Here is a 27,639-nt window from a genome sequence, read left to right as displayed (position 1 = left end):
TAGGATGGAAGAACCCAATGCACACCTACAGACTAGGGACCGAATGGCTAGGCAGCAGTTCTGCGGAAAAGGACCTAGGGGTGACAGTGGACGAGAAGCTGGATATGAGCCAGCAGTGTGCCCTTGTTGCCAAGGCGGCCAATGGCATTTTGGGATGTATAAGTAGGGGCATAGCGAGCAGATCGAGGGATGTGATCGTCCCCCTCTATTCGACATTGGTGAGGCCTCATCTGGAGTACTGTGTCCAGTTTTGGGCCCCACACTACAAGAAGGATGTGGATAAATTGGAGAGAGTCCAGCGAAGGGCAACAAAAATGATTAGGGGACTGGAACACATGACTTATGAGGAGAGGCTGAGGGAACTGGGATTGTTTAGTCTGCGGAAGAGAAGAATGAGGGGGGATTTGATAACTGCTTTCAACTACCTGAGAGGTAGTTCCAGAGAGGATGGTTCTAGACTATTCTCAGTGGTGGAAGAGGACAGGACAAGGAGTAATGGTCTCAAGTTGCAGTGGGGGAGGTTCAGGTTGGATATTAGGAAAAACTTTTTCACTAGGAGGGTGGTGAAACACTGGAATGCGTTGCCTAGGGAGGTGGTGGAATCTCCTTCCTTAGACGTTTTTAAGGTCAGGCTTGACAAAGCCCTGGCTGGGATGATTTAATTGGGTATGGGTCCTGCTTTTGAGCAGGGGGTTGGACTAGATGACCTCCTGAGGTCCCTTCCAACCCTGATATTCTATGATTCTATGAAAAGTGCTGCATAATTGGATCAATGACTGCATGTGATCCCAAACCTGACATCTCAGCGTGGGCTTTTTGCCTTTGACTCTCCGTTTGCCCAGAGCTCACTCTTCTCAGGCCCTCAAGCAGGAGGGTTTTATCTTGCAAAACAGAGTGGATTTTTGGATGGAATTAATTGGCTTTGTTTAGTTATTAACAGGCTAGGCCGTTCATTTATTCAAAATTATCTGTCACTCAAAATAATTAAAATTAATGTATGCTGAAGACATCATCAATGATTCTTGGTCAGATTTTTACTAGTTAGACTCAATTCAATTAGATAATTTCCTGATGACCTAATTCAAGTGTTATACAAATCACTGCTGTTGAATTGTTTTAGATTTTGATAGGAACAAGATCTAAAATTTGTCAGAGATCATTTTACTATTTATCCGCTCTCGTTTCATCAGGCTACACTGTGCATTTAAAAGGCTTGTTGTGATTGTCTAAGACGTCTGCTGTTTTCAGGAAGATGAGGACCTTCATGGAACCCTGTATCAATAGGGATCTTTCCTTAGTGTTTTTTTCTTAATCACCCAAATGAGTCATTAATTGTATTGTACTTCCCGTATAACTTGAAAAAAGGCTTTTTAAAAATATTCACAAGCAGGAAGTAAATTAGAGTAAGAAAAATGGATAATAGAACAAATTCCTAGGGGAACTACGTACCATCCCAACCCTGAAAATAATAAAAAAAACCAACAACCTTAAATAAGATGTTAGTAGAAATAATGGCGAGAATAAGGTCAAACTGGACAACCAAACTGGTATCTATGATTCCATGTAGTATAAAAAAAGAGGGGGGAATTCGAAGTCCAAATACCTGAGAAATGATGCGCTCCCCATCTCGATACACCTTCTCCCCTATTACATCAACTATCTTCATTCGCTCTGAAACCTGGAACAGAGAGAAAATTTCCATTCAGCGTACAACTGCCCCTGAGGAATTAGGACCTGAAACCATGTGAAGCTTTTCCTATTTTTGTGTACTATATTAAAAAGAATGCTTGCTATGCTCTTTGAGATCAGCATGCCATACAATTTACAGTGAGCATCTGGGAGTTTCTGATTTTTCTAGTGTCATAGATAGGGAACCATATTCAACAGTGGATTAAATGAAGATTGACTATTGACTTTAGTGGCGTTTACTCATTTATTCCAGAGCTGAATTTGACCCTATGTACTTATGACTAAGTAAGGGGAAAAAGTCAAATGTGTTAACTTGACTGCAGTTTAAAGGTCTGTTGTTTTAATGATGGTAAATTAGAAATTAAAAATTAGAAAGCGGTTGTACGAAATATGTATGCCCGAGTCTTCATGTACAGGGAAGAGATGATAGTTTAAAGAGATTAATCTTCCATTAAAGCTCACATTTCCTCTTGTCCACTTAGCCTCTCAAGAGAGAATTTGATGGGTCCAGAGTAGCGGCAAAAACAGTTCAGAAAGGAATAATTCGACAGCAAAGATGATACATCAATAATGGATTTAAATCTTACTCAACTAATCTTGAGCATGTGTACCTCAAATGTAATGAAATGAGTTATTCTACATATAATATAAACACAGTTTGTCATGCAATAAGCCACCAGAAATGCTAATGAGGTATTTTTGTATTTTCCTAAATATTTATGAGACACTTTAGTGCTCAGGAAGGTCACAGTGATGGAGCTGGTTTAACCCAGGTACAGAGGGAGCAGGGGCTGTGGATGCTTCCTCCCATAGCTTTGCCAATACACCTCTGTCCTGACCTGTACCACCATGTTTTTTCCAGCCCTTGAGCAGAGATTGCCAGTCACATCTAACCATAATACTTTGCTTTTCTCTAGCACCTTTCATCAAAGGATCTGAAAGTGCTTTACAAACATTAATTAAGCCTTAGAGAACATCCGTGAAAGGTATGCCTGTGATGGGGAAACTGAAGCAAAGAGACATTAAGTCACTATCTAAAGTAACAACACATCAGTACCCATAATCTGGAAGAGAACCCTGACCCCTTAACTCCCATTCCTTGCTTTGAACAATGTTGTTTCCCGAATGTATGGTGATTTTGAAGAAGGGTACATATGGTATTTAAGATGAAATCAGCAACCTTTCATTCCACTTGTGACTGAAGGAAGGATTTGAACAAATTTTTTGCATAATTGCTGTAAAAGAAATTAAGTTGTTCTACTAATGTGGTGTTACTGTAATTTCTATTTCAAATTGTGCTCTAGCAAGGATCCAACAAGAATCCTATCTAATTGAAAAGCATCAATAATAGCAGACTCTCTAAAGCAAATGCTAACAAAACAGCTTTACCTCCAGCGATTTAAGAAGGGGCACAGACTCAATAAATAATTCAAATGTCTTCCTCTTCTTCGCATTGTTTTTCAATATAATTCTTCTGAACGTCACTCGATCCTGTAAGAGAAAGGATAGAAAAATGGATTATTTCCTTTGGACAAAATGGCAAGTGTTTAAGAGAGATGCAGACTGATGCTTTCTCTCCAGAAAGCAGGAATGCTGCAAATGCTAGTTTATAAACACTGTGTTTAAAAAGTCTATTAAAATTGTGCTGTATTAATCAAATAATGGGCATTGCTGATGGCTGCTGTAAAAAGGACCTACTGTAATGGAAATCAGAAGTTAGGAATTGTTGAAAACTGATAAGGGAAGCAAAGGGACACAAGGTGAAATCTACAGCCAGCGGAGTTAAGGACAAGAAGGAGACTTTTTAAAATATATTAGGAACAAAAAGAATCCTGACTATGATATTGGTCCATTGCTAGATTTAAATAGTAGAATTGTTAATAATGCAGAAAAGCATAAGTGTTCAATAAATATTTCTGTTCTGTATTTGGGGGAAAAACACAGAGGATATAGTTTCATCATATGGTGACAGCACTCTCCACTCCACTAGTATCTTTGGAGGATGTTAAACAGAAGCTGTTAAAATTAGACCTTTTAAATCAGCGTGTCCAGATAACTTGCATCCAAGTGTTTTAAAAGAGCTGGCTGGACAATTAATGCTGATTTTCTGTAAGTCCTGGAGCACTGGGGAAGTTCCAGAAGACTGGAAGAAAGCTAATGGTGTAACCATTTTTAAAAAGGGTAAATGGGATGACCTGGGTAATTATAGGCCTGCGAGCCTGTCACCGATCCCGGGAAAGATAGTGGAGAGGCTGATATGGGGCTCAATTAATAAAGTATTAAAGGAGGGTAGTAATTAATGCAAAACAACATAGGTTTACGGAAAACAGATCTTGTCAAACTAACCTGGTTTTTTTAATGAGATTACAAGTTTGGCAGATAAAGGTAATAGTGCTGTTGTGACATACTTAGACTTCTGTGTGGCATTGGACTTGATTCTGCACAACATTTTGATTAAAAAACCAGAATATTAAAATTAACATGACATATTAAATGGATTAAAAACTGGATAACTGATCCGTCTCAAAATGTAACTGTAAACAGGAAATTGTCATTAAGCATGTGTTTCCAGTGGGGTCCTGAAGGGACCAGTTTTTGGCCCTATACTATTTAACATTTTTATCAATGACATGGAAGAAAATATAAAATCATAACTGATTAATTTTGCAGAGGACACAAACATTGGGGAAGTGGTAAATAATGATGAGGACAGATCACCAATTTAGCACCATCTGGATTGCTTGATAAACTGCTCACAAGCAAACAATATATGTGTTTTAATATGGGTAAATGTATACATCTAGGAACAAAGAATGTAGGTCACACTTACAGAAGAGGGACTCTATCCTGCGAGGTTGGGGGGGTCATGGTGGATACTCATGGTGGAACATGAGCTCCCAAAGTGACACTGTGGCCAAAACAACATAAGCAGTCCTGGGATGCATAAAGAAGGGAATGTCAAATAGGAGTTGAGAGGTTATTTTACCTCTCTTTTTGGCATTAGTGTGACTGGTAATGGAACACCATGTCCAGTTCTGGTGCCCACAATTCAAGAAGAAAGTTGATGAATTGGATAGGGTTCAGAGAACAGCCACAAGAATGATTCAAGGGTTAGAACACATACCTTATAGTGGTAGACTCTAAGAACTCCATCTATTTAACTTAACAAAGAGAAGGTTATGGGGTGACTTGATCAATGTGGCCACTAGGTAGCAGCATTTGACCAAATGAGATTAAGCTCGCCCAATATCTGCAAGGGTTGTTCACCTCATATTTTTGTACCCGCAACATCAGAAATATTTAGCTTTCTTCTTCTCAGCAGGCTAAGGGAAGAATAGTACAAACACATAGGGACAAAATCAGAAAAATCAAAATCAGAAAAGCTAAGGCACAAAATGAGTTCCACCTAGCAAGGGCCATAAAAGACAATAAAAGATGTTTTTAAAACATATTAGGAAAATATGAAGGAATTATTAGGTTTTCTACTTGGTGGGGAAGCAGAGCTAATAAATGATCACATCAAGAAAGCTCAGGTGTTTAATGCCTATTTTGCTTCACTCTTCACTTAAAAGGTTAATGGTGACCAGGTACTCAACACAATTATAACAACAAAGGGGAAGGAACACAAACCAAGATAGGGACAGAACAGGTTAAAGACTATTTACATAAGTTAGATGTATTTAAGATGGCAGGACCTGATTAAATTCATCCTAGGATATCTAAGGAACTACTGAAGCAATCTCGGAACTGTTAGGGAGTAGCTTTGAGAACTTTCATGGAGGATGGGGTGTGGCCCAGAGGACTAGAGAAAGGAAAACACAGCACCTATCTTTAAGAAGGGGGACAAAGAGAAACCAAGGAGCATAGACCAGTCAGCCTAACTTTGATACCTGGAAAGATACTGGAACAAATAATTAAGCAGTCAATTTGTAATCACCTAAAGCATGAAAGGGTTATAAGGAATAACCCACATGAATGTGTCACAAACAAATCATGCCAAACCAACCTAATTTCCTTCTTGGATAGGGTTACTGGCCTAGCCAGGGACACAGCAGCAATGATATACCTTGATTTTACTAACTGTTTTGACACAGTCCTGCATGATATTCTCATAAGCAAACTAGGGAAATTTGGTCTCAATGAAATTACTATAAAATGGGTGCATAACTGGGTGAAAACTCATACTCCTGTAAGAGTAGTTATAAATGGCTTACTGTTGAAGTGAGAAGGCATATCTTGTGAAGTCCCACTGGGGTCTGATACTATTCAATATTTTCATTAATGACTTGGACAATGGAGTGGAGAGTACAATTATAACATTTGGGACTTTGGAGAACAGGGTTAGAATTCAAAAAGATCTTGAAAATTAGAGAATTGGTCTGAAATCAACAAGATGAAATTCAGTAAAGACAAGTGCAAAGCACTACACTTAGGAAGAAAGAACAACTACAAAATGGAGAATAATTATAGTTATCCCACTCTACTCAGCACTGGTGAGACCGCAGCTGGATGAGTAAATACTGTGTCCAGTTGTAGGTGCCACACTTTAGAAAAGATGTGGATAAATTTGAAACAGCCCAGAAAAGAGCAACAAAAATAATAAAAGGTTTAGAAAACCTGGCCTATGAGGCATGGTTAAAAAACTGGATGTGTTTAGTCTGGAGAAAAGACGACAGAGGGGGGACCTGATGACTATCTTAAAATATGTTAAGAGCTGTTACAAAGAGGACAGTGCTCATTTGGTCCTTAATACCTACTGAAGGTTGGACAAGAAGTAATGGGGATTATGACCCAATGCCCCATAACAGTCACAGAGATATGCTTATGATATGAATATGGCACAACTAAGATATGTTTTATGCAAGAGGGGTCATGTGAGGTGTCATTGGAAGGGTTACCATTTACTGAATGTGATTATCCAATCTGTATGCATGTTTCGTTTCTGCATCTGAAGTTAAAAATATTGACTATGTAATAATTACAACTGTGTTTTCACCTGGGGAACGCCCACCAGACAGTAGGCAAACAGCCAGGATGAGCCATTAGGAAGGACAATAGGACTTTGAAGATTCTAATCTCCCTCCTTCCTGAGAAGTTTCCTGGGATGCTGCTTTAACGCTGTAGGGTCAGGTGATCAGGTCACCTGGTACTGGACATCATTTTGGACTCATGATATTTTTCTATTGGAAGGGGGTGGGGGTCAAACTAGGAGACAGGATTCCGGTCATATGTAAATCCTATTTAAGGCTGGGGAGTGAGTTAATCTTGGCTCTTCTCCACTGCCTCCCCGCCCAAGAAGGAAGACTGCTGAAAACACCAGAAGAAACAAAGGAACTAAACTGGGGGCAGGGGCTGAGCCCAGGCGAGAAAGGTCAACCTGTGAAACAAATACCTGGAGATTCAAGCTGCAAGCAGTGCAGTTTACCTTCAAGAAACTCTGCAACTTGCATAAACCACCACTTAGGGTGGGAATTGGGTATTAACAACCATTTAATTTAGTGTAATAAGCTTAGTTTGCATGTTTTGTTTTATTTGCTCAGTGATCTGCTTTGTTCTGTTTGCTATCCCTTATAATCACTTAAAATCTACCTTTTGTAGCTGTTAAATTTATTTTTTGTTTATTCTAAAACCCAGTTTGTGCAATTCATAATGGGGGGGGGGGGAAGCTGTGCATATCTTCCTTCACATTGAGGGAGGGAGCGAATTTCACAAGCTTACACTGTATAGATCTCTATACAGCACAAGGCAATATAATTTTGGGTTTACACTCCAGAGAGTGTGTGTACCTCTGTGCTAGGCAATTCCCCGAGCTGAGTCTTCCCACACAGAGCTGACTGCAGACTCTGTGCGATTCTGCAGCTGGGTGTGTCCCTAACTATGTTTGCGCAGCAGGACAGAGTGAGGGAGCCCAGGCTGGTGGAATGGGCAAGCTCAGTGGGACCCCAATACATCAGGTGGCACCCCAGAAGAGGGTCCAACCCATCACAGGGTTAATTTACAGCAAGGGAGATTTAGGCTGGATATTGGGAAAATCCTTCTAACTATAAGGGTAGTTAAACTCTGGAATATGTTGTGGAATCCCCGTCATTGGAGATTTTTTGAGCAGGTTAGACAAACACCTGTCATGGATGGTCTAGGTTTACTTGGTTCTGCCCCTGTGCAGGGGGCTGGACTTGATGGCTTCTCAAGGTAAGGAGGGCCAGAGGGCCTAGGTGAGCATTTTAGAGAAAGAGCCAGATCTTAGAGCAGTTATGGTGGAAACAGTAGTAAGATCTGGGCACAGCTTAGAGCAGGAGTTCTCAATCTTTTTCTTGCTGAGCCCCCCGCCAAACATGCTATAAAAACTCCATAGCCGACTTATGCTGCAGTAACTGGTTTTCTGCATATAAAAGCCAGGGCTGGCATTAGGGGGTAGCAAGCAGGGCAATTACCTAGACCCTGTGAAACTACATTGCTCAGGGCCCTGGACTTCAGCCCCATGTGGTGGGGCTTCAGCTTTCTGCCCTGGGCCCCAGTGAGTCTAATGCTGGCCTGCTTGGCGGCCCCCCTGAAACCTGCTCACAGCCCCACAGGGGGGTCCTAGACTCCTGGTTGAAAACCACTGGCTTAGATATTGGTGTAGACAGATGGCTGAGTCATGGGCAACACTCAATCTGTGGCCCTGAGTGACAGAAAGGATGGTGTTGTTAGCAGTGAGAGAAGGGGAGCAGCGGGGGAAGACAAAAAGTTCAGTCTTGGGCAAAGGAGAGAGCGAATGGGGTCACTGGAGGAGAAGAGCGAGTGAGAAACACCTAATGAAAAGCAAGAGGAAAACACAGTTTTGGGGGGCAAGGGGAAAATGAAGTCACAGCAAATATTGCTGATCTTTTCTTTGTAATAGTTGGTTACATCCTGTGTGGAGAGGCAGAAGACACAGGAGCAAAGCATGATTTCAGGAAGGCATCAGAGGTTGGGAATGAGTGTGGGAATGTGGGTTTGAGAGTCAGTGAGGGAGGAGAAGGGCTTCTGTTTGACCAGGAGGAAGGCAGAATTGAAAGAGGGGAGTGTGCATGTTAATGAGTCTCTCTCCAGAAGCATTCAGTGGCACAGGAGCAAGATAAATCAGATGTTGGGAGTAAGTACTCTTCACTGCCTTGCAAGAGACCTAGATTTGATTACTGATCTTAGTCTTGCTGAGATGGGCTTGCAGAGCTGTGGAGGTAGTTAAAACCTCCTAAGTGGAAGAGAGAGCGAGTCATTCCTGTGTTTTACTGAGTAGCTGAGAGCTGAAGTGAGGTGCTTGAGACAGTGCTACTTCAGAGTGACGAAAGTATGGTAAAGAGAAAAGCAGAGAGCAGGCAAAGGGATCGTGGGAAAATAACCATAATTATGGCCAGGCAAATCAACTTCATTTCAGCTTAAAGGTAACTGGAATAAAAAGTCACCTTATTCACTTTTTCTAATGAGCTCCATGTACAGGTGGTTCATTTTATATTATTTAGCCTGTTTTGTTATAGAAATTAATTAGACCCCAACATTACTCCCAGGTTAGCTTATCAGAATCTTTCCTTTATGAACTACAAACAAAAAGAGAAGTCAATCTTCTCAGTGTGCACTGAGATTGCACAAACATGCTGGTGCATAATAGCTTATCAATCATATAATCAAGGTCATAATGCACAGTCAACCTTTACTGATAGTTGCTGAGGAGCCATGTGTACTATACGACAAACTTCAAAGGCTTTGTGGTATTACAGTCATTTTCTGACGTGCACTACAGCAGATGAGTAACACCGAGCACTTTGAAAGTAGACCTTACACAAATACTGTAAAGAAAAGGACCATATAGGAAGCTCCAATTTCTAGAAGTCACATTTAGCAAGCGAACCCAGAAACAAAAGCAGCAATACTGTCTATCAGCCCAAAACGTGGGAACAACTCTCAAAGCTGTGCTCATCCTGGGACCTCTTCCACAGCAATGTGGGGCAGAGACCAGGAACAACATGAAAGCTACAGTTTGTCCTTGGGAAGGTGAACAAATCTTTTGGTGTCTCTTCCTACCTCAAAGTGAGCGCTTCAGATTACTTGACAGGCTAACGAGAAAGAGAACTACAACTGTTTCCCAGAGAGAGAGGAAGATGCTGGGGAGTTAACATTCTTGCCTCCCAAGTCCTAAATGGGCAGGGCTGTTCTCCTACTATAAAATACATGCATTCGTTACCTTCTCTTTATCCCTCTGCAGTATGAAAAAACAGACTAACTAGCAAAAGCTTTACATTGCAGCGCCTGTGAAGTGACCAAATGACCCTCACTAATAGATCTGGAGTTATGATTTATTGACAGATTGTTTTAGGGAAGTGGTAAAAAGCATTTGCACAATGAACTCTGGGTTGAAATTATAAATCATGATAAAATAGCTATTTGCATACAGACACGCACTGGGAAAAAGTAACTGATGATGGATGGGGTATATTAATTAGTGTTTAACACTTGATGCAGCTTAGAGTAATTTTCCACACTTACCAGTCCCCAAAGGGCTCCTTCTGTTGTGGCAACAATGGTAGCAGCTCTAGGAGTGTTGTACATCAAGGCCAGTTCCCCAAAACTGCCGTGATTGTCGTAACGGCCGACACAACGAGGCTGGCTCTCTCTTGTTACAAAAATATCATACAATCCCCTGGAAAAATAGAAAAAATACTGTTCATTAGACCAAATTAAAGCACTGCTAATAAAATACTGCTTTCAACAGTTGGCTCAAATATAAATGATGCAGATGTTTTCCCAGTACAAGAATTAGTTTTCCTATCTCTGATCTGTGTACCAAGAGCACATGTTCTGCCCAGTTTGCCATTATCTGATTGTAAGCTATTTCTATGTAAGATGCCTTCAAAGCACCTCTCCCTTCACACTTCATTTTAACACCTGGAAGCTTCCCTCTGTCCATCCTGATCAGGGCTCCCTGCTTTCTTCTGAATTTATTACTTGGGCTTTCTGACTTTGCTATGCCTAGCAGATGTCATTGGGTTTAGGAGCTTTTTTAGTTAGACTAACTGCTGCTGGTTCTGACGTTTGAGGTGCCTGGCTCTTTAAAAGACATTTTGTCAAACTATATGTTGGAGTGGGGGAAAGAAGGGAGATGAACATATGAGTATGAATGTGTCTTCTTCGGTTAAGTTAAGAAGATACACCAAGAGGGCTTTTGCTGCATTGGACAGGGACTCCAAGTACTAGGGCAGTCCAAATGAGTTTCTCTGGTTATTCCATTTACAATAAGTGAATCACAGGAACGTAGAGCTAGAGAAGTCACAGTTTTTGGGGGTGTAATCCAGACCAGTGAGGGATTTACCCTGTAACCTTGAGTGGCTCACAATGACTTGCTACTATAGTTCCCAGCCTGGGACACTCACAGCAACAAATATGCAGGTCACACCCTGAATGCCTGTGCACTATGCAACCAGCCCTGGTTCAGCAACTTTGACCCCAACAGCCTTTCTACAGACCCCCAGCCCCACTCTGACTTCCACCAGCCTTGATTACAACTAGCAAAGTGACCCCAACACACTCCCCATCCTGAATATTCCCCAAACCCTGTGCTCTGTAATCACCAGCCTTTTCCTGGACAGTTCAGAGAAATAATAAGGTTTATTTGTTCCTTTAAAGAGACAAAAGCATATTACAGCTTATTCACTTAACTGGGATATATAAACTCTTCCCTGCAAACTCAACACTTAGTTAGTTTATAGTAAAAATAAAACACATTTATTAACAATAGGACAAAGTTATGTGCTGCTAAGTAAAAGGAATAAAGTTAGAAACTGCTACAGGGAAATAAAAGTGAAAATGCATCTAAAAGTCTAAAACTTTATCTAGGAAAGTACAGGCTTTGTTCAAGATGGTTTCTGTTACCAGTCTCTCGAGCCATGGCTGACTTTCCCTCAGTCAGAACCTTCCACAGAAGTACAAGATGCTGGTTTGCCTTGTTTTCCTAGGTGAAAGATCTTTGCCTTTGCAGGTTTCTCACCTATAGTCAGTTTCCAGAGACTTCAACCCCTCCTGGGTTGAAGGACCCATCTTTCACAGCTGCAAGAGCTCTAGCCTCTTGTGTCTGTCTAGTGATGGATAACTTAGGGATGTTCTCTGCCCTCCCTCTCTCAAAGTTCATATACCTTGCTGTTCTTCTCTTCCTGTGGCCTTCTCATTCCCCATCTGATTTCTATGTAAATGGGGATTCTTGTTTTGGTCACACCTTGCTTAATTTCTTTGGAGACAGGGAGATAGCTAGAACATTCCCTCCTGTCTGGGAAAGACCTGTTTCTCCCTTTGTTTAGGTCACAGACTGTAAAGTATAATATTAAGGAGCATTCATAATTCTCTATGTAGTGTTAATAATTACAATTCACAACTATACTGATCATCAGGGTGTCATAGGCTTTCATAAAAGACCTTGCTCAACACACTTTTATCATACAGTAATATTGTATGCAATCAGTAGATTCAATTGCTGATCACTTGAGGTTTAGCCTCCACCCCATCTTTACAGACCAGCAAAAATTTGTAATGTATTGTTTGAAAAGTAAAACACAGCCAAGCTTCTTTCTCCTCCTAGGTATAGATGCCATACTGTCTCCTCCCCCAGTTGTTAGCTTGCTAGTTTAGTTTAACTAATATGTAAACAGACCCTCATTCTCTCTGCCTGATGACCAGACTGGTCAGAGAAGCAAACATTTCTTTGTCTAGGGCAGACTATTTACCAATTTCCCCTGACATGCCTGATTTAAACGCATTTTAGTGATAATTCTAGCATATATCCATAATGTTTAATACACACCACATACATATACTATGCAAGAATATTAATTGAGTTGGGGTACACTGGTCAGGCCAGCTGAAACTCATTACAATACCCAGGAGTCCCCTACCCTCTGGTTCTGAGATGCTCTTAGGGTCACACCTGCCCCCTTACAACACTGCAGGAGGGTTAGCCACTGGCTGACCCAGAGGCAGACGGTTAGAGCCCTCTTTCCTGGACAAGGCATCTGCCACCGCATTTTCCTTCCCTGTGAAAGAAACCTGTTTTCTCACCTTTGTCTGTTTACCGTCTCCAGGACATATTAGAGTATCCAGATTTTCACGTACAGAGTTATTACAAACATTTCAGTGACATTAATGACCAGTGTGTTATTAGATTTCAAACGATATACAACATGCCACCTTTGAAAGAAACATGACACAGTGTGTATGCCAGGCCTGACAAGAGTTTCTGACAGAGTAGTGAACGTCAAATGGGCCTCTGATACAGAGGTCATCTACTCCATCCCGCTGTGCTGAAGCGGGACCAAGTATACCTAGAGTCCCATATGCATTAGCAGCCACTGCACTGCAACCAAGCCAACCAATTGTCAGGGATGGTTGATGACAGTACCTCTGAACATACCTACCTTCATGAAAAGACAAAGATTCCCTACATTTTAATGTTATAAGGGAAGTGTCTGAGAAGGAACTATGCATCTGAGGAATATCCTAATAGTCATTCCTTGGAACAGACATTGGTCAAGGAGAATTTATGAAAGATGTAATCTCTAGAGGAAAAACAGCCAATGAATCCGTTTACAGAAGAGAACCCCAGAAAAACCACCACATCAAGTTTTTAAATAGACTTGATGTTGGATGCAAAGCTATAATCTTCACCAACAAACTGGAGAGAACGTTATTGACCTCCCATAGGGTGTCAACTGCCACCTAGAAATAAGAGAATTGTCACCTATAGCAGCAAGTGGAACTCTTCAGTAAATAAGTTTAGGAACAAATAGAGTCCACTAAATTAAGTCCTAGCTGGCAGCATCAGTCAAGCAGCAGTTAGGAGTGATGACTGCATACCCTGCTATTGGATAGGAGTTGTCTTTGAACTCTCCGGTTTCTAAAACAAGCACTGGATGCAGCTCTGTGCCAACAACACTTGCAAATAGCTCCACCATACTGATTCCTGCACAGATACCTCAACTTGGAAACTATAGTGTATCAGGTGTGGGAAAGCTTTGCAACAAACCCACAAGCCGGCATTCCTGCCTCGAAGCCTTTCAGACCAAAAAGATTAAAATTTAGTTTGCTGGGTCAATTTCCACTATGTCAGAGTCAGGCTTGTGAACATTTCAGGAGATACCTCAAAGCAATCCAAGAGTTACCAGTCTCAGTTGAGGCCTCAGCTGAGGCACTCTCCTTTCATCCAGAAAGCTAAGGCTGAAGCCAGAAGAACAGGGAAACAGCCTAATATGTCTACAAAGGACTTTGACCCTTGAAACCATATTACTTAATTATATATGGAATACAGACAAGAGAAAACAATTTCAGTATGCTAACAGAAGGCCACTCTAGCAGTGAACAGTGAACTACCAATGCCATATGCAGTTAACAGAGAAACTACAAACAACAAGCCTATTAAGGGAAGCATAAGACCATCAACAGAAGATAGGCGTAAGGACTCCAAAACGAAACAATGCACCAATATTGGCAGGAGCAATAGTCAGATGAGTGATACAGTCAGTGCAAGGACTATACCTAATCCAGCTAGGAAACTGGGCAAGGTCAGACAAACAACAAATGTTTGCACACTAATGCAAGGAGCCTGGGCAATAAAATGGAGGAGCTAGAACTGCCAGGACACGACATGAAACTCAGTAGTATAAGGATAGCAGAAATCAGATGAATAGCGGCTCCACAGCAGAAGAGGACGTAGGCTGAAACCCACTTAAGTTTCTGGGTAGACACTGGTGTTCACTTAGCTCTGTCTGCAATAGATACAAATAGTCTCTGAGAGGCTCTAAAAGATTTAATTCTGTCCAAATAATATGCTAATGCTCTCCTAACATCCCAGGTATCCTCTCTAGTCTGATGGGGTAACTGCCAGATGAATAGCCTGACTGATATGGAAGTTGAAGATGACTTTGGGTAGGAACCCGGGTGTGGCTGGAGGGATACTTTATCTTTGAAGAAGATAGCATAAAAGCCAGGATTAACCATCAAAGCACCTAACTCACCAAGTCTTCAAGCATAGTTAACTGCGCCACTAGAAAAGATGGTTACTCACCTTTGTAACTGTTGTTCTTCGAGATATGTTGCTCATATGCATTCCAATTAGGTGTGTGCGCACCGTGTGCATGATCGTCTGAGAATTTTTAGCCTAGCAACACCCGGTGGGTTGGCTGTGGAGCCCCCTGGAGTGGCGCCTTCATTGCGCTGGATATATACCCCAGCCGACCCAGCACCCCCTCAGTTCCTTCTTGCCAGCTACTCCAACAGAGGGGAAGGAGGGCGGGTTTGGAATGGATACGAGGAACACATCTCAAAGAAGAACAGTTACAAAGGTGAGTAACCATCTTTTTTCTTCGAGTGCTTGCTCATATTGATTCCAATTAGGTGACTTCCAAGCCTTACCTAGGCAGTGGGGTTGGAGTGAGATACTGCGGAGTGCAGAACCACTGAACCAAATGCAGCATCGCCCCTGGACTGCTGAATTATCGCATAGTGAGCGACAAAGGTATGTACCGATGACCAAGTGGCAGCTCTACAGATCTTCTGTATTGGAACCTGGGCCAGGAAAGTGGCCGATGAGGCTTGAGCCCTTGTGGAGTGGGCGGTGGGATGCGTGGTCGGGACACTGGCCAAGTCATAGCAAGCACGGATACAGGCCGTGATCCAGGAAGAGATGTGCTGTGAGGAGACCGAGAGGCCTTTCATCCGATTGGCCATGGCAATGAAGAGCTGGGTCGTTTTTCTAAACGGCTTTGTGCGCTCAACATAGAAGGAGAGAGCTGTACGAACATCGAGGGAGTGCAGCTGTTGCTCCCATCGAGTAGTGTGTGGTTTCGGGTAGAAAATCGGAAGGAAGAGGTCCTGATTGACATGAAAGGCTGACACTACCTTAGGAAGGAAGGCAGGGTGAGGTCGCAGCTGTACCTTGTCTTTATGGAACACCATACACAGTGGTTCTGACATGAGGGTTCTGAGCTCGGATACGTCTCGCAGAGGTGATGGCCACAAGGACAGCTGTCTTCCAGGAGAGGTACAGGAGCGAGCAGGTGGCCCTCGGCTCGAACGAGGCCCCCATAAGCCTGGAGAGGACCAAGTTAAGGTCCCATGCAGGAATCAGTTGTCGCACCTGCGGGTATAGACGGTCCAGTCCCTTAAGGAATTTGCCGACCATAGGGTTGGAGAAGACTGAGCAACCATGTTCCCCTGGGTGGAAAGCGGAAATGGCTGCCAGGTGCACTCTGATAGATGATACAGCCAAACCTTGTTGTTTTAAGGACAGGAAGTAATCCAGGATGAAATGCACCGATGTCTGCACGGTGGGCGTGCCGTTCTGAGCACACCAGCAGGAAAACCGTTTCCATTTGGCCAAATATGTGGCTCAGGTGGAGGGTTTCCTGCTGCCTAGCGGTACCTGCTGCACCGAGTGTGAGCAGAGCAGCTCTGACCGAGTTAGCCATGCAGCATCCACGCCATGAGGTGGCGTGATTGCAGGTCAGGGTGACAGAGGCACCCGTGGTCTTGTGAGATCAGGTTCAGCCACTGCGGGAGCGTGATTAGAGCGTCTACCGATAACTCCAGGAGCGTGGTATACCAGTGCTGCCTGGGCCACGCCGGGGCGACCAGAATCAGATGTGCTCTGTCCCTGCGTAACTTGAGCAGGACCTTGTGGACTAGCAGGAATGGAGGGAAGGCGTAGAACAGCTGGTCTTTCCACAGAAGTAGGAAGGCGTCTGGGAGGGAACCCAGGGAATGTCCCTGGAGAGAACAGAACACTTGGCACTTCCCATTGTTGCGTGAGGTGAACAGGTCGACCTGGGGAAACCCCCACCTCAGGAAGATGGAGTGGATGACATCTGGGTGAATCAACCACTCGTGAGACTAGAAGAACCTGCTGAGGCAATCCGCCAGTGTGTTCTGAACCCCTGGGAGAAACAATGCCACCATATGGATCAAGTGAGCTATGTAGAACTCCCACAGGCAAATGGTTCCTGACAGAGGGGGGATGACTGTGCTCCCCCTTGCTTGTTGATGTAGAACATGGCCGTGGTGTTGTCTGTGAGGACCGCCACAGAACGGCCATGTAGGTACCCGTGAAACGCTTTACACGCCAGGTGCACTGCCATCAGCTCTTGCACACTGATGTGAAGAGATAGCTCAGGTGCGGTCCATAGACCCTGCATTCGGAAGGCACCCCATCCCAGAGATGATGCATCTGTGACTAGGTTAAAATCGCTTCTGGGACAGTGACCACCATGCTCAGGCTGTCTCAACCTGGCCGATATACTGCTGACAGCCAGGCCTGAAGCGGGCAAAGCCGAAGTTTGGCATGCCTGGTTACGTACGTGCACGAAGCCATGAGCCCCAGAAGGCTCAGGCATGTCTTTACAGTTGAAGTCAGGAAGTTTTGAAGGCTGCGGACGATGTTCACCAGCGACTGAAAGCAGGTGTCCGGTAGGAGAGCTCAGACGAGTCTGGAGTCTAAGACTGTCCCGATAAACTCTATTCTCTGGGTTAGTTCCAGAGTCGACTTTTCGGTGTTGAGCAGGAGGCCCAGCTGGCGGAACATGTCTATGGTGAGTCAAACGTGGGATTGTACTTGGTCCCTGGTGCAGCCCCGAATAAGCCAGTCGTCGAGATGTGTAAACGCTTGGATCCGTTGTCGATGAAGGGAGGCTGCCACAATGGCCATACATTTGGTGAACACCCTGGAAGCTGTGGTAAATTGGTAGTGTTCGTGATTGACCACAAAGCGAAGGAAACGTCTGTGCGCTGGATGAATCGCTACGTGGAAGTACGTGTCCCTCATGATGAGGGTGGCGTACCAGTCTCCAGGATCCAGGGAAGGAATAATGGTCCCCAGTGAAACCAGGCGGAACTTCAACTTTACCATGTATTTGTTGAGTCCGCGCAGATCTAGGATGGGTCGAAGCCCACCCTTGGCCTTGGGGATTAGGAAGTAACAAGTAAAAAATCCTACCCCTTAGCTCCCTTAGAACCTTCTCGATTGCTCCCATGGTCAGGAGCGTTTGGACCACCTATGTAAGGAGTTGCTCGTGAGAAGGGTTCCTGGAGAGGGACGGGGAGGAGGATGGAAGGGAGGGGAGAAAGAAAACTGAAGAGAATATCCCTTTTCCACTGTGCAAAGAACTCAACGGTCTGAAGTTATACGGGACCACGCATGGTGGAAATGGGAGAGATAATTTCAAAATGGAGGGGAAGGATCCTGGATGGTGACTGGCAAGCCGTCCTCTGGCACACCTTAAAACGTTTTGCTTAGGCCCCAACGGTGGTTTGGGAGGGCCCTGATTCTGACCGGGTTGCTGGCCAGTAGATCTCATCCTACCACCTCGCCCGCGCCTTCTATAAAAGTCCTGCCTCAGGGGTAGGACTGTTGAGGCTGCGGCTTAAGGGCCTGCGCTGGGTAACTGGGGTGTGCGTTCCCAGGGAGCGCATGATAGCCCTGGAATCTTTCAGGCTCTGTAGTGTAGAGTCCGTTTTGTTCGAAAACAGGCCGGAGCCTGTTGACCGTGCCGCTCCCTTTCGTTCACCAAGGCCACCACTAGTGAACACGGCTGAGGGTGAGTATAAAGGTACTCGTACTCCTTGGAGGGGACAAAGTATTTCCTCTCCACTCCTCTGTCCATCGGTGGGATGGAGGCAGGGGTTTGCCAAATTGTCTTGGCATTGGTCTGGACGGTGTGGATAATGGGCAAAGCTACTCAGGACGGGGCCTCTGCTGAAAGGACGTCCACCACTGGGTCCTCCAACTCCACTACCTCCTCAGCTTGGAGGTTCATATTACGTGCCACCCTACATAGAAAGTCTTGGTGGGCAGGAAGGTCTATCGGGGGAGGACCCGAAATTGTTGTCCCTGCCACTGCCTCATCTGGAGAGGACAAGGAGGATGCCACGGGGCCAGGGGATCCTGTGGCAGAACCTGCTGTGAAGGGTCCTGTTGCCCAGGATCCGCTACACTGGGGTCTGGGGCCTGCTCTGGGGTAGGTGCAGTCGCCTCTATACCCCCCGGAGGACGACGACTTATGGTGGCCTCTGGTACCTGGGGTTCTGAGTGGGCTGAGAGGGAGGCCCCTGACGGAACCCACTGGACTTGGTGGTACGCCCACAGGGTCCAGAAGGACCATTGTGAAGGCTCCTGATTAGGATCTTGGCCCTCCTCCTGCCAGTGACCCACATCACCCTTGCCGTGGCTTGGAGTGGGGTAGACTGAGCACGAGCTGCCCTTGGACTGTGACGACTGTAGGGCAGAGCGTGAGAGCCAAGGCAGTGCAGAGCGTGCCTGCATCGACTCTCTGGGGGACGGTGCAGATTGGTACCAGGTCACTGGAGAGCGGTGCCGGTGAGGCGCTGGGGAGCAGTACCTGGATTGAGATCGGTGCTGATGACTGGGCCGGTACCGGGATCCAGATCTTGACTGCAACGATGACCGCCTGTGGGAGCGGCGTCTGGATCGGCTCTGGGAAGGAGATCGGTGCTCTGATCGGTGCCAGGATCAACGTCAGGAGCCCGAACGGTACCGTGGTCCAGAACTGTGCCCAGAGCCAGATCGGTGCTGTGAGTACGACCAATGGCACGACTGCGAACGGCGCTGGGACTGCGAGCGGCGCCAGGATCGGGACTGGGACCGGGATTGTGTTTGCATGCGCGGAGATGGCGGACATATTAGGGTTGGCTTGCCCCTAGACGGTACCGAACGAGTTGGAGGCTATGCCGCAGTCTGTGATGATGCCGGCTCTGTGAGGGCAATGAGGGCTCGCGCCACTGCAAATGTCTCCGGCGTTGACGGAAGCCGGGGCTCAACCCTGGTCCGGGTCGGGGAGCCTGTGCACACCGGACTCAACAGCTCCGCTCTCAATGCTGGAGTCAACAGCGCCAGTATCGGCACTTGTACCCCCAGTTGCTCTGGTGCTGGACGCAACTCCGAGGCTGGTATAGGAGGTGCCGGCGACTGTTGAGGTGGGACAGTCATCTCTGGCTTGCGCGGTCTCTTCTGGCCCGGAGATAGAGAACAACGCCGGGTCACTTGTACTGGCTATGGTGCCGGAGAGGTCCGGTGCTGCGGGCCTCTATCAGAGTCCAACCACAGTGCAGTACCTGATGCAGCCGCCAGGGCGCTGCGCACTGAAGCGCCCAGTGCCGGGACTTGGCGAGCCGATGGAGGGCCGGGCTAAGGGCCGCCTCCAGAAAGAGCTGCTTGAGTCTAAAGTCCCATTCCTTTTTGGTCCAAGGTCTGAACGCCTTACAGATCCTACACTTGTCAGCCTGGTGAGACTCCCCGAGGCACTTCAAACAGGAGTCGTGGGGGTCTCCCGTTGGCATAGGCTTTGAGCAGGCTGAGCAAGGTTTGAAACCCAGAGCCTTGGGCATGAGCCCAAGCGGCAGGCAGGGAGGAGGGGAAGGATCCCTTCCAACTCACTAAATTAAGTCTAAACTTATCACTCTCTCTATAATAACTACTGCAACTATACAACTATAACAACTATCTAACAATAGGAAGCAAAAAGCTAGGGAGAGTGGAGGACAGCTATGCTGCGCTCCACAGTTCCAATGACCGTCACGTGCGGTAAGAAGGAACTGAGGGGGCGCTGGGTCGGCTGGGGTATATATCCAGTGCCATGAAGGCGCCACTCTGGGGGCTCCACAGCCGACCCACTGCTAGGGCAAAAATTATCAGACGATCGTGAACGCAGCACGCGCACACCTAATTGGAATCGATATGAGCAAACACTCGAAGAAGAAAGGCAGTTTTCATGGAAAAGTTTAAAACCATACAAGTATTATTATTAAGGATACAAGAGCAAACTATCCCAATGCATAGGAAAGATAAGAATTGCAGTAAGAAAGCACCCTAGCTTAACCAGTAGATCTTCAATAACCAGAAATTCAAAAAGCAGAAACTAGATCAAATCATAAAGGATGAATATATATTAAAAAACACCACAAGCATGTAGGGACAACATTAGAAAGGCGTAGGGACAAAATGCGATTAAACTAGCTAGTGACATAAAGGTTAACCAGAAACCACAAATACATTAGAAGCAAGAGAAAGATTGAGTAGACAGAGTAGGCCCATTACTCAATGAGGACGAAAAGACAACAGAAAACACAACAGTGGCAGAAGTGTTAAATACCGTTTTTGTTTCAGTTTTCACCAAGAGGTTAGCAGAGATCAGACCACTAACATAGTGAACATCAGTGCAAATGAGGTAGAATCTGAGGCTACAGGAGGGAAAGAACAAGTTAAAAATTACTTAGACAAGTTAGATATCTTCAAGTCAGCAGAGCCTGACCAAGTACATCTAGAATACTTAAGGAACAGCTGATGAGTCTCTCTGAGCCATTAGTGATTATCTTTCGGAACTCATGGAGAATGGGAGAGATCCCAGAGGGCAAGAAAAGGGTAAATATAGTAACTATTTATAAAAAGGGGAATATGGTCTATAATTCCCTGGCTTGTCCAATCATCTTAACTTGGTACTTGGAAAAATAATGGAGCAAATAATCAAACAATCAATTTGTAAGTATCTAGAAGACAATAAGGTGATAAATAACAGTCAATATGGATTTGTCAAGAATAAATCATGTCAAACCAACCTAATATCCTTCTTTGCGGATGGGAGGGAAGAATTAAATGTGATGTATCTCAAATTTAGAAAGGCTTTTGATACTGTCTTGCATGTCATTCTCATAAGCAAACTGGGAAAAAGGTACCCTAGATGAACCTACTATATACAGTGGGTGCACAACTGGTAATTATCAGTGGTTCACAGAGTCAAACTGGAAGGGCATATCAACTGGGGTCCTGCAGAGCTCTGTCTTGGGCTCAATGCTATTCAGTATCTTCACAAATAATTAAGATAATGGCATAGAGTACACTTGTAAAGTTTGCAGACAATACCAAGCTGGGAGGGGCTGCAGGCGCTTTGGAGGACAGGGTTAGAATTCAAAATGATCTTGACAAACCTAAGAAATGGTGTGAAATAAATAGGATGAAATTCAATAAGGACAAATGCAAAGTACTACACATAGAAAGGAATAATCAACTGCACAAATATAAAATAGGAAATGACTGCCTAGGAAGGAGTACTGCAGAAAGGATTTGGGGGTTATAGTGGATCACAAACTAAATATTGGTCAACAATGTAATACTGTTTCAAAGAGTGAATATTGTTCTGGGATGTGTTACCAGGAGTGCTGTCAATAAGACAAGTAATTCTTCCACTCTACTCAAAACTGATAAGGCCTCAGCTGGAGTAGTGTGTCCAGTTCTGGGCACCACACTTTGGGAATGATGTGGACAGCAACAAAAAATGATAAAATGATCTAGAAAACTTGACCTTTGAGAAAAAATTGGGTTTGTTTAGTCTGGAGAAGAGAAGACTGAGGGGGCGGGAAACATGATAACAGTCTTCAAGTACATAAAAGGTTGTTTTAAAGAGGAGGGTGATAAATTGTTTTCCTTATCCATTGAGGACAGGACAAGGACAAAAAGTAATGGGCTTAAATTGCAGCAAGGGAGATTTAGGTTAGACATTAGGAACTGTATGGGTAGTGAAGCACTGGAAGGAATTACCGAGGGAGGTTGTGGAATCTGCGTCATTCAAGATTTTTAAGAACAGGTTAGACAAACACCTGTCAGAGACAGTCTAGATACTATTTAGTCTTGCTCCAGTGCAGGGAACTGGACTAGATGACCTACTAAGGTTCCTTCCAGTCCTATATTTCTCTAATTCTAAGTAGCTAGTGGTTCAAAGGGAGGTTTCATCAGAGAATTAAGAACTAAATTCAAATCCCAAGCTGTGGTGGGTTCTCTGCCATTTGGGAAGAGATTTGATAAACTTTGATGAATCTGAAAGTTGCAGGAAGAGCAAATGCCAAGAAACCTTCCACAAGAGAATGAAATCCTGTAACGGCCACCATGTGGACTTTAAATGGAACTCAAAGACTGACCTCCTTTCTTCAGAGTGAAAAAGTATTCTAGAGCCTCCAAAATGGGAGAGCCAACGGGAGACAGAGGAAAGTAAGTACACAGTCTTTCTGAAGGTAAGTTTTCTTGTGGATTCCTTTCTGCTGTTGATTAGGACTTCTTTAACATTTCTGGAACAGGAGAGTTCTAACTTTGAGAGCCACCTAGGTACCAAGCCGTGAACCACAGAGTGTTCAGGTGGAGGTGACAAGTGTTCCCCAAGTCCTGAGTGAGAAGACTGAGCATCAGAGGGAAACTGATGGCCAGCCAGGAGGAAAGGAGAAGCAGATGAGCTCCCCATCCAAGGAGGGATGCAGCCAAAACTACTGTGACAGTGGGAGGAAGATGGTTGAAAGGAACTCTGAGCAAACCTTGTCCGGGCTCTTCAGTCAGTCGAGGGATACTACTACACAGCTGGGAATAGAGAGCTACTTGTTCAGACTGTGTATAAACTGTCCTGGGCAGGCTTGGAAGCCGTGCAGATAAGCTCATTTGGAAGGAGCATGAGGAGCTGCAGGCATGATCTTGCAGTGACCTGTGGTCTCAACTGGACTTGTCAATTAAGTGCGTCAAACTGAGAAATTTGTCCTCAGGTAGGTTTTGGATGTCAAGGCATCGAGAGTGGCCTCTTTGAACTCTATATCAATTGTTTTCACTTCAATGTAGGAATTGGGAAGCCAAATGTTGAGATAGGGAAAGACTACTACTCCCCACTGGTGAAGCTGTGCAGTCAGTACCACTATAATTTTTTTTAAACACTCTGAGGGTAGCAGAGAGTCCGAAAGGGAGAACCTCCCTGACCTACGTGAAATGTTGGAATCTCTTATGAGAGAGGCATATCACAACATGCAAGTACGCATCTTGATGGTCAAGGGCTATGAAACAGTCTCCCAGATCCACGCCTGGAATAACAGCTGCGATTGTTACCATCTTGAATTTTTGTACCTTGACTAAGGTATTCAGCATCCTGAAATCTAGAATTGGCCTCTACCTGGCCTTCTTATTTGGGAAGCAGGAAGGACTTGGAATAAAATCCCATTCCTCTGAACTGAATGGGAACTAGTGTCACAGCTCCTGTGCAAAGAAGGGAGAGACTCTCTTGTCTCAAGAGAGGCTTATGAGATGCGTCCTTGAAAAGGCACAGGGAAGGGGTTGGGAGGGAGGTGTGGAATGGAAAAGGATGGAGTAGACCGATGTTCTAACCGCCAGATCTCAACTCTCATGAGATGCAGATGTGGGAGAGACAATCCCACAAGGTGGGAGGATCGAAAGGGCGGAATGGTATATAGCATCAGCTCTGGCCAGCAGCAGGGGTGTTCATGGCTTTCAACTGCAGTGTCAAAACAAGTGCTTTGTAATTGATGGCTGCTGCATCAACCTAGGAGCAGCAGTTGAGAATTTCCCTGCTGAATTCTGGGTTTCTTTTTAGGTGGTTCCGACACCCTATGGTAGGTGGAGAACTGAGCTGGGAATGATCTCCAAGATGTCTGAGCCCAACTAAATCTCCTCTTGTTTGTAGGCATATGTATGCCCAGTGAATGAAAGGTCAGCCTAGAATCCTTCAGCAAATGAGGGGACTCATCTGTGAACTCACTGAATAATTTATATTCAAAGGGGAGGGCCTCTACAGCGTTCTGTACTTCATGCAGAAATCCTGAAGACTGCAGCCATGAGGTTCTATACATGACTACAGATATGGAGATGGAATGGGCTTGTTTTGTCAGCTGCATCAAGAGAAATTTGCAGAGTTGTGCCTACCAGAAATTGTCCCTCTATGATGCGGGCCTGAAATTGCTTCCTATGCTTTTTGTGGGAGATGTTCAGTAAACATTTTGAATAGTTAACATGGTTATACTTTGCAAAGAGAATAAGCACTTTTGGTCTTTATCATGCAGAGTGGCCTTGGAATGGTGTTGTCTTTTGTGTTCTTAGTTGTGGATGCAGTAAATGGAGTTAGGGGCAGGATGGAAATAGCTATTCTAGCCACAATGTAGTACTTTTTGTCTACCCTCTTAGCTGTCAATGGGACAGTGACGGGAGTCTGCCACATTCCCTAGGCCTGTTTTAATAGCACCTCATTTACAGCATGGGTGATCCTTTCTGAAGGTGATGTGTGAGGAATGTTCAGCAGCGTATGCGGAGTCTCTTGGATGTCTTCTAACTGTATTTGAAGAGAGTGTCTGCCACTCTCCATCAAATCATGAAATTGTTTGACGGTACCCATGCTAGATGGAGGGGACATAACAGCTTCATCTGACAGACTAATGAAATATTAGTCCAAGATGAAGCCTCTTCAGCAGCCCTTCTCTCTTTCTCCTCAAACATTCCCTCCTGTGGTAAAGACTGTTGTGAGGGAATGGAAGAAATCAGGGAGGGATGTACCTGGCATTTCTGGCAAGCTCTGGGTACTGTGGAGAACTGTTGACAACAGGCAGGCCAAGGTTCTCAATATGGCCCGTGGGGGCAGGGGCTCATAAGGGAACGGGGGAGGAATCCAGGTCTGGTCATACCAATGAGGGTCTGAGCAGACCAAGGCTGCACCAGCTCGGAAGTACTCCTTGATGGAGTAGGTCCAGGACAGATCAGGCTTGGCAGGTAATCATAACAGACCTGAACAGAAATTTGAGAGTCTGAAGAGCTCTCATCTGCATAATCTAGAGGAGAAGCCAGACAAAGGAGGAGTGCTGGTTTGCCTCTCTGCATGCAATACTGCAATAGGTGAGGTACCAGTAGCGGGAGCCTAACTGAGACTCACATTCGTCAGAGATTAACAAATCCCTGCAAAACAAACTCCTGACATATCGGGTGCAGTTGTGCAGTAATTTGGTGAGCCATGGATGTAGTTGCCTGTGGTATCAAGGATGGTACAGGGGGCACTGGCGTCTCCTGGAAGAGGTATAAAGGCATAGTAGATGCTACTGGTGGTACCAAGTTCTTCAGTGCAGAATCGGTAGTGTGTCTGGCACATTGGTCATGCCTTGATGGTACCGACGGCTAGGTACCATGTGATTTAGATGAGCTCTCAGATTTTGATTTACAGCTCTCAGTACTAATCCCTCTTGAACCCTCTGTGGAAGCCTTTTACAGGTGTGGGGTCTCCAATATGGTGCAGCTCTTAGTATTATGCAGTTTCTGAGGAGATTTAGTACTCCTCTTCATGGAAGTCTTTTCTGCATCACTTGCAGGTCTACCAGAGGCTGATGGGGCACTATAGTTGCTCAGAGGCTGCTGTATGGGTCTCTGTCTGCATTTGTCTCTAGGCCTGGATCTGAAGCCGGACAATGGTATGCTCCATCATAAGGAGACAAACTTTAATCTCCTCCTCTCTCTTGGAGGAGCTCTTAAAACTAGTGCAGATTTTGCACTTTGGATGTCATGTGTGAATACCTGAGGCAGCAGCTACAGTGCAAGTGGCCATCACTAATTCAGAAGGATTTCCAGCAAGTGAGTCAACGTTTGAATCCTCAAGACTTGGCATGCCCCAAGAAACCAAGAGGCTTCTTTGTAAAAGGGAACCACCACCCTCATCTGGGGTGGGCAGAGGGTAAGGGAGACAAAAGGCTCAGCTAATTGGAAAAAGATCCCTCAGAAGAAATAGAACGCTAATTTACATAAAAGAATAAAATTATTATTTATAACAAAATAAAATAAAACTATAAAAGTAAATAAGAGGAAAGTATCTGCAAAACTCATCACTATCGAATGCTCCATCTCTGTCCAGGCTGGTTTGTCCATCGCAGCCCTATATACCCTCGATACAGGGCACAAGGATAGCTAGGGCACATGGACAGATCACACAAGAACTGCTGCTGAAAAATCTTCAATTGTAGGTGCATGGGGACCTTGAGTGGTACACCCATAGGGACACTATTCAAGGAAGAATTATTAGTTAAAATGGAGAAGACGGGGCTTATACAAGTATTGCAAGGCAAGTAAGGAACTGACTAAAAGGGAGATGACAATGGGCTGTGCTGAAAGAAAAATTTTGAGGTTCGAGGGAGATTGTTAATAGAGTTCATCAAGGATTGGTCTTGGGACCAATGTTATTTAATATTTTAATTGATGACCTTGATGCAAAACGTAAAAGTGATATAATGAAATCTGCTGATGATACAAAGTTGGGAGACACGGTCGATATAAGGAGGATAGGATTATTATGCAGGAAGAATTGGATGACCCTGAGGACTGGTATAACAGAAATTGGATGAAATTTAATAGTATGTAGTGCAAGGTCATGCATTTATGGACTAAAGAAAAATTTCTGCTATAAGCTGAGGGGAGGGAGGCTCATCAGTTGGAAATGACAGAGGAGGAGAAAAACCTGAATTAATTAATTGATCATTTGAGGATTAGGAGCCACCAATGCAATGTCGCTGTGAAAAAGGCAAATGTGATCCTACGATACATTGGGTGAAGTATTTCTAGTAGAGAAAGGGAAGTACTAATGCCATTATACAAGCACTGCTAAAACCTAATCTGACATATTGTGTATAATTCTAGTCATCCACATTTAAGATATTATGAACTCAAACTGGAACAGGTGCTGAGAAGGGTTATTTGGAAAATCAGGGGAACAGAGAGCCTATCTTCCAAGAGGAAAGTACAAGAATGTGGCTTGTTTGGCCTAACAAAATGAAAGCGGAGAGAGGAAAGGATCTGATTGCTCTCTATAAATACATCAGGGAGAAGAGCTATTTAAGCTAAAGTACAATGCTGGCACAAGAACAAATGGGTAAAAACTGGCCATGAATAAATTTAAGCTGGAAATTAGAAGAAGGGTTCTAACCATCAGAGGAATGAGGATCTGGAACAGCCTTCCAATAGGAGTAGTAGGGGCAAATACTCAAACTAGTTTTAAGATGGAACTTGATAAATCTGTGAATGGGAAAATATGCCAGGGTTGCCTGCAATAGCAGGGGGCTAGACTCGATGACCCAGAAGGTCTCTTCCGGTACAAT

At 44.6% G+C, this 27,639-nt stretch overlaps 1 protein-coding gene across 1 annotated transcript in view; it reads right to left on the bottom strand.

Annotated features, from left to right (window-relative positions):
- Positions 1-27,639, bottom strand: part of PRKAR2A (protein kinase cAMP-dependent type II regulatory subunit alpha) — a 157,400-nt gene that overhangs the window by 12,179 nt on the left and 117,582 nt on the right. The window contains exons 6-8 of the mRNA XM_084634923.1: positions 10,192-10,345; positions 3,079-3,180; positions 1,604-1,678 (exon numbers count right to left, since the gene is read on the bottom strand). Coding sequence (XP_084491049.1) covers positions 1,604-1,678; positions 3,079-3,180; positions 10,192-10,345 — 331 coding nt within the window. The remainder of the gene's footprint in view (positions 1-1,603; positions 1,679-3,078; positions 3,181-10,191; positions 10,346-27,639) is intronic.

Source organism: Lepidochelys olivacea (assembly GCF_965140295.1).
Source record: "Lepidochelys olivacea isolate rLepOli2 genome assembly, chromosome: 7".
In the NCBI taxonomy this organism is placed as follows: Eukaryota; Metazoa; Chordata; order Testudines; family Cheloniidae; genus Lepidochelys; species Lepidochelys olivacea.
Note: the sequence above shows the minus strand (reverse complement) of the source record. Positions and strands in the feature narration are given on the sequence as shown.